A 12,385-nucleotide genomic window follows, 5' to 3' on the forward strand; every position below is an offset into this window, starting at 1 on the left:
CTTCAATTACACCAGTCCCATTTTCCGGTTCCGGAAGTACCGGAATATGGTGATAAATAACTGTTTCTCAAATTAAAATTTATCAGAGTCATAGAGTCATAAAAAACCGGTGAATTTTATCCGGATCCGACTTCCGGTTCCAGAATTACAAGGTCACGAGGGCTTAAACTTTCAAGCCATCGCTTAAAAGCGACAATGCGAAAAACGGAAAAAATCTTCTGAGTTTGGTTCAATACAATTTAGCTATTTTCTGCTCGAATAAAATTTTTCGTTTTTATTCAAGATGCACTGAAAAGTATTATAAATATTTTTTTTTATGAAAATATTAGTGGAGAATTTTTCTAATTCTCTTTGTTTACTTTCTCTTCTATTAGTTACAGAGCCGTTTTCTACGTTTACGTTTAAACTCTTGTTAGCACTGAGTATAGAGTACATGATTGAAACTGTGAAGAAAAACAAGTGTTTAAAAATTAAAAATCAGTACCGGTAATTAATCATTCGTTTACATTAACCATCTTTGAACGTAATAAATTCATATGGAATGGCGATCTGGCTTTGGTGTCAAACGCGTCGTTCTTCACAGGGGAAAGAGGATAAGGGACGGAATAATGTTCCACCCAACCCCGGGCCATCGCTCTAAATTCAGTGTCCATCTTTTACATCTATTGTGTGATCTTTTTTTCGCGATCCGTTGGTCTCCGGCAGGCACAACTTTCGGCAATGATCGTAAAGCTGTTCGCCTTGCCCAATCTGGTTTAAGTTTGATTGATTGACAGAAGGATTAGCATGTAATGCTAAGAATAGCAACCGGAGAGACGAGTTAAAAAGTTCTTGTTGAAAAAAATATATCACGCAGTGGACAGTTGGCTGTTTCTTTTTTTGTCTTTTAGCCCACTCACCCCAGCGTTAGTAATTAGAACTTTAGCAGAAATGAGGCTGTAAAAAAATACAGTCGACTTTTGGACTACATTTCGATGTGAAACTTGATTTACGGTTTCAACCGAATTTACAAAAAATTCGTGAATATACGGTGCAATTGCATGGCTATAGATTTTATTGATACTAAAAAGACGGGTGGGAACTGAATTGTGCTTATCGGAAGACCACATGTAATTGATCGGAACAAGGAACAGTTAGATAGCGCATCTTCCGAAGAGTACGGATCCTTCATTTCAACATTTCCAAGTATTTTTCACAACTTCTGCGGCGTGAAGTCGAGGTTTGCCCTGCTGAAGAATGACTTTATAGTGTTTTTCTTTGTATTGTGACCGTTTGACTTTAGTGTTAGGTTTGAACGCGAATTGCGATTAATAGCGATGGCCTGTGTTTTCAGCATCCATTAAATGCCTTAGCACAAAAACGAAGTGCTTAGTGCCAGGAACAATCATGGCATAACTAGTTTTTTTTTATTGAGACATTTTTTGTCGCCAGCTTTGATACGACGTTTTCTTGCTTCTAAATCCTTGGCTTCGAAGTGTTTTGACGTTGCTTCCTGTGTAACTTGGAATGTTTCTGCAAATTTTTTCAACGCTTGGAACGTGGCTTGATACCATTCACGGCACGTTGTTCCGCGCCACATGGACCAGCCTCGTTGTAAGTATTCGAGAGCTTTCAATGAGCTTCATTGACACTGTTTTTTCATTGAAAAAAATCCTCGTAAATTCCAAAAAATTGCATCAAAAACTAACATTTCCAATCAACAATAAGTTTATGATTTATGCAGATATCCACAAATATTTCAATGGAATAATGCTGACACTTTTATTATTGAATTGCATCCTTCAAAATCGCTAGAGAAATCTATTGGTATTGCTCGCAAAATAACTTTAAACGCTATAAAAATTGTCAACTTCACTTGAACTATTATACACAACTCTATTGTATTAGCAAACATGTGTAGCAGCTCCTAAAAGCTTCATGGAGAACCCTTAAAACTCCCCCTCTCGATTTCAAGCATTGTATTTTTCAAATCACACAATTTTACATGATCTTGAATATAAATTTGCGTGAAATACAATTATGTTAAATGTTAAATTAAGTGCATCTTATAAAATGTAAAAACACCAGATTTTTTCGAACTGTGCAAAGTAGTCCTTTAATTTAGGTTCGGAATTTGTATCCATAATTTTGATTCAGATATGAATTCTAGTTATGGATTTTGGAACAAAATTCTAGATTTGAACTCCGAACCAGAATTTTGGAATTGACTTCTGAGTCAAAATTCAGTTTCCGAATCTAATTAATAAATTCAGTTTCAGAATTCATTTCCAAAATTTAGGTTCAGAGGGAGAGTTGGCATCACTGCGAGAGCGATGCGGTATCCTGGTGCTGCTCTCAAAAAAGTATTATTTCAATGTGTTGTTTGATACGTAAAGTTAAAAATTAAGTTGAAATAGTTAGTTTGAGTGATAGTGCAGGTGTAGCAAGTGTGTGTTTAGTAGTGAGAGTGCTATTTATTGAATAATATTGATCCGTGAAACTAAAGATGCTCAAGTGGTGGAAACCAAAGACATCATATTAACAAGATATCCAGCTCTCACATTTCCTGAACAAATCATTGGCAACAACATTTTTTGCGAGCATGGCGCCCTCAGGCGAGTTCGCATCGGATCTCGTACACAGAAGTAGGGAAGAGAAATGTCAAATTCGTGCGCGCCAAAACAACAGCACTGCGCACCCATACAATTGGCATGATATGTTGAATGTGACACCGTGCGATGGCGTTGCTGAACTGAAGATTGATTTCGCTCCAAGCTGACAGGGTCTGCGGAAACTGAGAATTTACCGCCAGAAAATTCAACGATGTTAACCTGTTAACCGATCGAAGCGCCGTATGCATGTCATTGTCGGTGTTGTCGGATTTCTATGGAATGTGTGAAAGTTTACAAGTCGATCGTGTCATTCAGGCTGAAGGTCTAGGGTTGGTCTGCAGCGGACCCATTCGCGAGTGTTTTTATTTTATTCTTTCGGTGGTCTTGTTTCATCTTTCGTTATTGACAGCAGAGTGAGCAGGAGAAAAGGGATACTGGTGAGATCGTTCCTTGGAGATATTTTATATTTTTCTTACTTATTATATTTCTTCTGAGTATCGAAAATCAGGTTTTGTTGAGATCATATTGTTTACCAAAACACATCCGGATCTCTTTCCCTCCCTACTAACCAATCTCCTATCCCGTGATGCTCGTGGAGAAATGATTTGCTTCTCCAATTCATTTTCTTGGTTCATTGTACATTTCCACTCATTTGGTCAATCACGAAGTGCAACTACGGGCGATCTACTTCAGCTCAGCTCAGCTCAGCTCATTTCCAAAATTTAGGTTCAGAGTTTAGAGCCTGCATGCCAGAATTTAATACGGAACTTGGGTTCTGGAACTAGATTTTGGAAATTCTGATACGGATTATGAAAATTAGTTCAGTTCCAGAATTCTAGAACTAAACTCGTGAACTTTTAACTTATTCTTGATCTGGATTCCGAGCCTGAATTTTGCGGATGAATTCGGAGTCAGCTCCACGTACCAAATTAAGTTCTTTAATTTAGTTCCAGTGCCTGAATGTCTAGAATTGTGACTCGGGTGTAAATAAATTAATGGCGACAAAGAGTACTCAACTGTTGTAAACATCGAATAGATTTCACAAATCGTTACTCTTTAGAACCATAAAGATATTCCCTAAGAACTATGCGAAGCTTTCCTCTACTGAGTATCTAAATCTACCAGAAGAAACAACTATAACATTGTTTGCTATATTGTTTTACTTTTTTATGCTTGTCGTCAATAAGTCATACTTTAGCGAAGCAGTAGAAGTTGCAAAAATTTCACAATTAATCAACTAATACGAACGATTATTGATGTTCGAAAGAGTAAAAACTAGTGTCAGTTTGGTTGGTATTCTCGTCCTCCAGTACTATACTTGACATTACCCACCCGCCTTTTTGTTTCGAATAATCACTGCACTTCAGGGCAATAAGTCGTTTTAAACGATTTCACTGTTGTTTCTTCCTTCAAAATTTAAGTTTGTCTATACTCATTGACGTGGAACGTGATACGAAAAACAATAAGTAATTTAAATTATTAACAACAGTTTTTATGAATATACTTACATTGCTAACTTAGTGCTCAAAGATAAACGCCATTCAACGTTGAAAATTATAACATATAAAATGTACGATAAATTACAATCATATATATAAAAGCAGACCAAATTTCAATGAATTTTTCAAATTGTCCTATTTAATAGGCTCTAACCAACAATTTCTAGTAACAAACGTGTTGATTAAAAGTATGATGCAAATATAGCTAAAATTGATATCTATATTAAAACGTAGTTTGACATATGTTATCATAGCAAAAAAGCTAATTACAATTTCATTTCATCTGCCGATTTTTCATTTCAATATTCCTCATTTAACTGTAAACAGAACACACTTAAAACTATATTACAGAACTCGGTACTTTTTTTACCTAAATTTCAACAGCTAAATCGGTTCGGTAATGATTTCAGTAAAAAAGTGCTTACCGAATTAATTTCGAAGATAGCTGTGCTTCCATGATTACCGAACATTTCAGTAAAAGTAAGTGTCATATTACACGTCAAATGTACCGAAGTGCTCTGTAAATAATACAATTAAATCTGTAGTTAGAAAAAAGAGAAGCTGTAAAATGTTACCGAACATTCCAGTTGAAATGAACGTCAAATATACCGAATCGCTCTGTAAAATATATCTGTTTTTGTTTGTACATATATTAAATATACTTTAAACATGATTTTTTTAAACTGATTAAAAAATGCCAAGAGCATCTATTCCCAGTACAACACTACCATTAATATTCTGAAGGCTGTTCTCAACTCTAGCAGAACAGGATTTCTGTGCATTCCAATGCATATTGTGCAATCGTTTGAATCCTGCAAAACGGAGCCTCGTACAAACAGTGTAGGGGGGAATTCTTCGTTTGGTAATTCGTCTTCTGCCTGTAAAATAAATAATACAGACTCATTCATATATGTAGTTTCATACCTAGCTAACTTAGATAGTATAACCCCTGATCTTTCATGCGTCGTATGATGTCATCCATTTTAACGCGCACAATTTTAAATTTACGCACTTTTATAGATTGAGTTTGACAACTTTAGTTTGCACTGAGACTAACAACTTTTTCCGCAGGAAAATGAAATGTTTTTTCAAGTACAACACTTTCGGTAAATATGACTACAGATTTCAGTAATATGTTCCAACACCGACTAGTTCGGTAATGAAGTTTACAGAATTCGTTAAGTCGATAGACGTTTTTGAAAAAAATCGCGGAACCTTCGGTATTTTTCGTATTATTGGTTATATTCGGTTTTTTTTATCGAACTCCGTAAGATTTTTTAAATGTGAATATTTTGAAATATTTTCTTACGAATTTGTTTAAAAAATCTGTATAACACAGGACAATCTCTCGCAGATCAGTTTTGTGTTAAGAATAATTTTAAGCCCTCATGTCGAAAAATGAAAAGAGCGAAGCAAATTTATGATATGATTTTTATTACTCGGAGTGAAGCATTTTTTGTCCACTCGTATTGTTATCGTGACCATTGTTCAATGGTCACTAACCGTCTGTTACATTATACGGGCCATAAAAACTAGAACAAGCCATTTGAAGGTTGGGAAAACATGTTGTAGTTTGGGAACGCCTGTAAACTTGATTATGTTAAGTATAGTTGTGGAACTGATTAATATTCGAGCGTGCAAAACTTTATTGCATTTGACATGTGGATTTAATTAGTTTTGGTTCTTCGGCAAAACTGCCTGATTCAAATGATCATTAGATGACAGATTCAGTATTCGTTTATTTGCACGAAATCGCATTCATTCGGACGTCATGTGCTTCATTCGCGAAATTGATCACTTAGAACTCATCATCCATAAATCACATTGGTAATTTTCGGGTCCGTTTGACGCACATGCTCCGTGAGTGATGAATGGCCGTCACGCGATCAGTTAATATGAATTGAAGTTCACCATTGACCGTTCCCTAAAATTCAACGGGTAAAATGTTCGATTGACGCAATTGGGTGTAATGCACTGCATGGAAATGGGCTCATTAGTCCCGGTCGATCCCATAGCTGGATACGACCGGATTCGGAAAATTTGGGATCAGCTAACAGGCGACCAATAGGTAAATAAAAGAAGTAATGGAACAGCTGAGAGTTTATTCATTCATACGTACCGAATTTAGTATGCCAGACACAAAAGCGACTATGTGACAATTTCTCCCGTATGACGCTGAACAGTGCTTGTCGGTTGCTAAGGAAAAGTTTGTAACGAATGTTCTAGCAGTGCACGTCGTTTGTTGTGAAACTTTTTTTTTATTGAAACCGACAAACGTCGCATATTTTCCAGACCACAAAACAATCACTCGCACCGACCTGGTTGCGCCGTTTCATACAAACATTCGATTCGAAGCTCCGTGATTCGAATTTTCCTATCCGGAATTGGTTCGATTGCCAGTTTGCACGGTTTCTAGGTTCGGCTTGTGGATGCATGTTTATTTTTTTTACGCGTATAAACAAAATAACATGATATTGCTAAATATTTTTTGTTTGTAAATAAAAGGGTTTTAAATCGGCATGTATTGTGATAACAGAGAACCTCAAAATATCTTTCGGAGAAATTACTTTCGGCAAAACGGCCTCTTTATGGTCTCGTTTCATCTTTGAATCGAATTTTAAATTCATTCTTTCAGTTTATTTCATGAAAATATCTAGGCAACACTGGATGCTCGAATTAAAAAAACGTGTAGCTTGAGGGATTGATTTGAAAATAGATCGACGGAGGAATCTGAATGTTTTCCCGGGATTTTGATTTAAATTAAAGCAAAACAAAATACGAAAAACAAAACATGGCAACCATATAGGAAATTCTATTTTTATTCAGCCGCCTCTGATTGGTCAAGTTCATTCAATCGGATTCGATAGGAAACCAGATCCAAATTCTTGGTGGACTCTTGATTTTATGGTCAACTTCACATAAGAATGCCGTCTGGGGGCCGAAAAGAATGTCGTCTCCATTTTTACAACCATAACCGACCGAACATCATATCAAAATCAACAGGTTTCTAGAAATTATTGATACAACTCGACGAAATTGCGTCTGACCGGACTCGATAATGAGGCAACTCTTACCGAAAGAAGCATCGTAATAAAATCAGGATCAATCATAAAAAGAACATAACTTTTGGCAACGTTGTATTCAATCGTACTGGACACAGGCTAGCGTTCGTGCTATACAAGTTTGTTGAGAAGATTTTGTTCCATCTCAAGCTGTTTATACTTGGAAAACAGGCTGCTTGAACTTCACATCACCCTCAGTTTTTGGAATAAAATTTCGAGGATTTTCTTGTCCTGTTTTTCAGTTTATTACCCCCGGAAATACATTTGCATTTCATTATTATTATTAAAATCAGAAATATTGGAATAGCGCCGGCTACATTTGCCCGAAACTGGTGGGGTAGAATCATAAAAACACTGTAAGCTAGTTATGATTCCTCGAGTTTTTGCGAGTCTTTTGCACAAGACGCTTCAGTTGATTTCTTCAGTAAAGCGCCACCAAGGTTTGACACTGGTATTAGATACGATAGGTTCTGGGATTACTCGAAGAAATGCTAAATTATTTTGCGATTTGCAATACTATGCGTATGCGCTTATTTTGGTACAGTTTCATAGTATCATTTTGTTTTTATTTTACGATTTACAACCCCAACTGGTAACAGATCTGAGGGTTAGGAAAAGAAATACTTCCGATCTGTAGTAAGATGGAAATATGTATACGGATAAAATCGATTTTCGAGTTCGGCATAACGAAAATGGAACTTTGTACAATTTTATTGCTGAATCTCGGCGGAAAATTTACCGAGTGCTCGGTGATTGTCTCGGCAAAATGTATAGTTGCGGAAAATTTTGGCAAGCACGCAAAATTGTCTGCGAAAAGCTTTCCTGGTAGCTCGGCCGAAACACTCAAAAATAAATCATGAATTACCAGTTCATGTGAATTCATGAATACAAAAGCCAGGATTAGAGAAAGTGAGTGTTTTAATAATACTTATATGAACTCAAAATATGTAAAAAAAAAGAAAAACACAAACCAAGAGCTCCTCGATGCCTTTATCGGTAAGTAAGTAGTGAAAGTAAAGTATTAAATGTACTGCGCATTTTATAATTGATTTGACTTCTGCGGGGAAATTATTTACACAGTCCGGTTCACTCAGTACACATATACAAATGAGCTCAGTAATTGTCAATCGGTGATGCCTCATTTGCTGAATAATCTTTAAATTTCCAAACTGCAACAAACACTGCAGATATTTATTGACCCGCATATTCATTTATTCTCAAATGCTAAATAGAGATATTTTGAATTTCGTTTACTTGAATTTTATTTTTGATAGCTTAAAATGATCTTTTTCACTGTCATTGAAGCAGTTTGAGTGCAAAAATTGAATATTTAGCCTGGCAGCCCTGATGTGAATGACATGTTAATTTCGTACTAATATTAGTGTGCGAGAGAAAAGTTGCTGTAAATGTTCTCAGCACCAGAGCCTAAATATTCATAGCATTTTCAATAGATACTCGGTTTTTAATTTCACTTAGGCCACATAGGGCATTTAATCTTCTCTGTCTATCTTTTCACGAAATATCGAAATATTGTGGTTTTAAGTAAGGCATAGAATGCGACGTAATCGCCGCAGAATAGCGATATAATGAGCGTCAGAATCACAGGTGCCAGGTTGCAGATTTGTATGTAAATTTGCCGATTTCTTTTGTAGGCAGACTCTGCAATTTTGGAGACTTTTTACATATTTTTGAAACTTTTATATACAATCGTAGAATTTACTGACTTTTAAAATTGCGTTGGGCTTCTTTTTTTTTCTTTCGTCATACTTATAAAATTTAACACTTGCATTGGAGGATTTCTAGTATGCAGACGTGAAAATTATATCTGGCATCTCTTTCAGGAGTTGGACACAACGTTGCCAGGTATACCGATTTATCGGTATTTATGCAGATATTTGACCTCTATACCGCAATACAGATATGTACTCCCAAAATACCGATTATTCACGGATCGTACAGATAAATACCGATTTTCGTTGATAGCATAGATAGACAGGAGAAAAGGTTGCTACGAGACCTTTTTTTTGCTCACAAAATGAACTTTGGTGACATTTCCGTGAACTTATGTTGACGAGATTCTGATACCGATATGATACAGATAGATTTTTCCGCTGAATACAGATATTTGGAAAAATGATCTGACAACGCTAGTTGGACAGTTGTTTTAACCCCTTTTCTGTCTATTGTATTGAAGTTTACAGCACTTTTATATCAAGTATCAGAGCGAATAGAGAAATAAATTGTCTGGTGGATTAAAGGCAATTACAGATTTAAATGGTAATATTCTCTAGCGACAATAATTATTTGTTTGTCCACTAGAAGCAACAAGTATGTATCTGTCAAAGATGACTGAATTTTTAGAGTAGACAATTTACAATTTTTCATAGTTAATACTAATAATGTTTCGAGTGAAGCACGAGGTTTTGAGGGCAAAGGTATTGATTAATACAAAGTATCGTTGTTTAATTTTTATGGCAATAGAAACAATGTCATTTAACGATCAATTTAAAAAAATATTTCTCTGGTTTGTGGTGCCGAAGGGGTTGAATCGATGCGAATGACAGTTTCGCTATCTTTGCGGCATTTTGTCGCATCGCAATATTTGTTGACCGCCGGTGAAAATTATAATATTTCAAACAATTTCAAACACATTCCAGTCTCTCAAGAACAGATATTCCAGGCCTGTGGATTTGTCTGCAAATCTGCAGATTTCTTATAAAAACTTTTTTGCAGATTTTTGAGAATCGAGTTTTTCGCAGACTTTCGTCAAAATTTAGATATTTTATAGAGAAATGATAGTTCGCAAACATTTTTTTTGGGTTCATAGACTTTTGCAATTTTTACCTGGCATCTCTGTTCAAAAAATGGCCACGTGATGCGATTCAAAATCAGCAAATGACTTTAGATGGAAAGCGTCTCGCCGAATTCGGGCAGAAGCTAACACGCTGTCAGAAATCTCGGCAAACCGCAAGTTGCTTATTTCTGTATTGCAAAGTTCACACCAAATAAAATTACACATTATAAAGGTGTGCTGAATCCAAAGGGTGATCATAAGTGTAACTACTCTGAACTGACAGAACTCTGGCGTCTATAAACAGAAATGCCATTTATACAGATTTTTACATGCACATACAGATTTTATACAGAACACAGATTTTGTACACATTTCCTGGGTTTAATACAGTTTCATACAGATATCATAAACAGCTCGAAAAAACAATTTTTTTGTCGAACCCATTGTTTAGAACTTGGTAACAGAGATGAAATAAAAGTTTCGTAATCAAAGAACAAAATTTGTTTGAATCACTAAGTTACGAAAGTTGAAAATGTCGTTTGCTTCATGCAAAAATCGAGTTTTCAAGAGCGATTTAAATGATATTTTTTGATTATCAACAATTTGAAGAAAGTTCCTACCAGTTTTGAGTCGAATCGGTCTCTCCATCCGTACAAAACCAAAGCTTTTCTACACTTAAAATTTGTTCAAAGATTAATCCAAATCGGAGTTTGTGAAATCTGATTATTTTTTATTCATTTCTGGAAATAAATTTCATTTACCTTTAAAATTTCATACAACTTTTGTCCAACTACAGATCTTAACTGAACGCATCCTATTCGTTTATTTTTTTTTTGCAGCCCTTGGACTTGGTATGTTTGGAGCCTTCGGTATCACCGCTGGGGCACACCGGCTGTGGTCGCACCGTTCCTACAAGGCCAAGTGGCCGTTGCGGCTGATTTTGATGCTGTCCCAGACGCTCGCCTTCCAGAACAGTATCTACGAGTGGACTCGGGATCACCGCGTGCACCATAAGTTCACCGATACGGATGCCGACCCGCATAATGCCCAGCGAGGATTCTTCTTCTCCCACATCGGTTGGTTGATGGTCAAGAAGCATCCGGATGTGCGGGAGAAGGGAAAAGCCGTCGATATGAGTGATTTGGAAAAGGATGCGATCGTGATGTTCCAAAAGAAGTAAGCTGACAAATTGAATTGAACTAAATGAAACGAAAAAAAACATGTTGTTTTACAGATACTACGCTGTCTTGATGCCACTGCTGTGTTTTGTAATTCCGACCTTTTTGGCACATCACTACTTGGACGAGACATTGTCGAACTCTTGGTACGTGGTTGCGATCTTCCGTTATGTGCTATCCCTGAACGGAACTTGGTTGGTCAACAGTGCTGCACATATCTGGGGAACTAAACCGTACGATAGGTCAGTATTCATCTCGAAAGATCCCATATTCAATGGATACTAACTTCTCTGTCATCATTATAGGAAAATATCTCCCACCAATAGCACCTTCGTAGCGATTGCAGCTGTCGGAGAAGGCTGGCACAACTATCACCATGTGTTCCCGTGGGACTACAAAACGTCGGAATTGGGCAAATACAGTACGAACTTCACAACGGCTGTAATCGACTTCTTTGCGTGGATCGGCTGGGCGTACGACCTGAAGTCGGTCTCGGATGATATGATCAAAAAGCGAGTACTGCGAACCGGTGACGGATCCCATCCGTACAGTGAGCAACGGTTACGAGAGCAGATGGTGGAATACATTAACAACCTGGATCACGACAACGAAAATATGGTGTGGGGTTGGGACGATGCGGATATGGACGAGACGGACCGGAAGGAAGCCACCGTCAGCAATCGAAAGGACTTGTGAATAAGTGAACACAATCTTTATACTAGTGTACGGCACCAAGAGACCCCGGAGTGGACTGTTTCATTATTCAGTTTTGTTTTTGCCTTATCAAAAGTATTTTTTACTTAGAACGATAGGTTTCACTAGAAAGACTCTTCGCGATTGTTCTTTTTGTCAGGCACTTTTCTGCTTAGCATTTAGTTTAAATTATTAATGTTGGAATATCAGAAAGGAAGCGTAGTTTAAATGAAGTTATATTTATTCACTAGTAGGACTTTTTTGCAACAGTCAAGAAATTCCATTACAAAAAGTCGCACAAGGAGGTTTGACATAGAATAATTAGTTAATAAAGAATAAACCATTTCGACGTTCCATTTTTTTTATTTCGATGACTTACCCAAAATGCGATTGTTCAATCAAATCGTTTTGAATTCGATGGTTTGATCTCCATATGTGGATAAGTTACACCCTTGTTGAGAACATTGAATTTGGAACTTATGATCAGCATCTACTAATTTCTTTTCTAAATCAAATTTCAAAATAGCTCGCAATCGACATTGACAACAATCCTTATGAAAATTCTCTT

The 12,385-nt window shown here is 36.6% G+C and overlaps 1 protein-coding gene across 1 annotated transcript in view; it reads left to right on the forward strand.

Moving 5' to 3' along the window:
• Positions 1 to 12,166, forward strand: part of LOC131434954 (acyl-CoA Delta-9 desaturase-like) — a 52,657-nt gene extending 40,491 nt beyond the window's left edge. The window contains exons 4-6 of the mRNA XM_058602301.1: positions 10,786 to 11,122; positions 11,181 to 11,366; positions 11,430 to 12,166. Of these exons, the coding sequence (XP_058458284.1) occupies positions 10,786 to 11,122; positions 11,181 to 11,366; positions 11,430 to 11,820 (914 nt within the window). The 3' untranslated portion in view covers positions 11,821 to 12,166. The remainder of the gene's footprint in view (positions 1 to 10,785; positions 11,123 to 11,180; positions 11,367 to 11,429) is intronic.
• The last annotated feature ends 219 nt before the right edge of the window (positions 12,167 to 12,385 follow it).

Source organism: Malaya genurostris, chromosome 1 (assembly GCF_030247185.1).
Source record: "Malaya genurostris strain Urasoe2022 chromosome 1, Malgen_1.1, whole genome shotgun sequence".
NCBI lineage: Eukaryota > Metazoa > Arthropoda > Insecta > Diptera > Culicidae > Malaya > Malaya genurostris.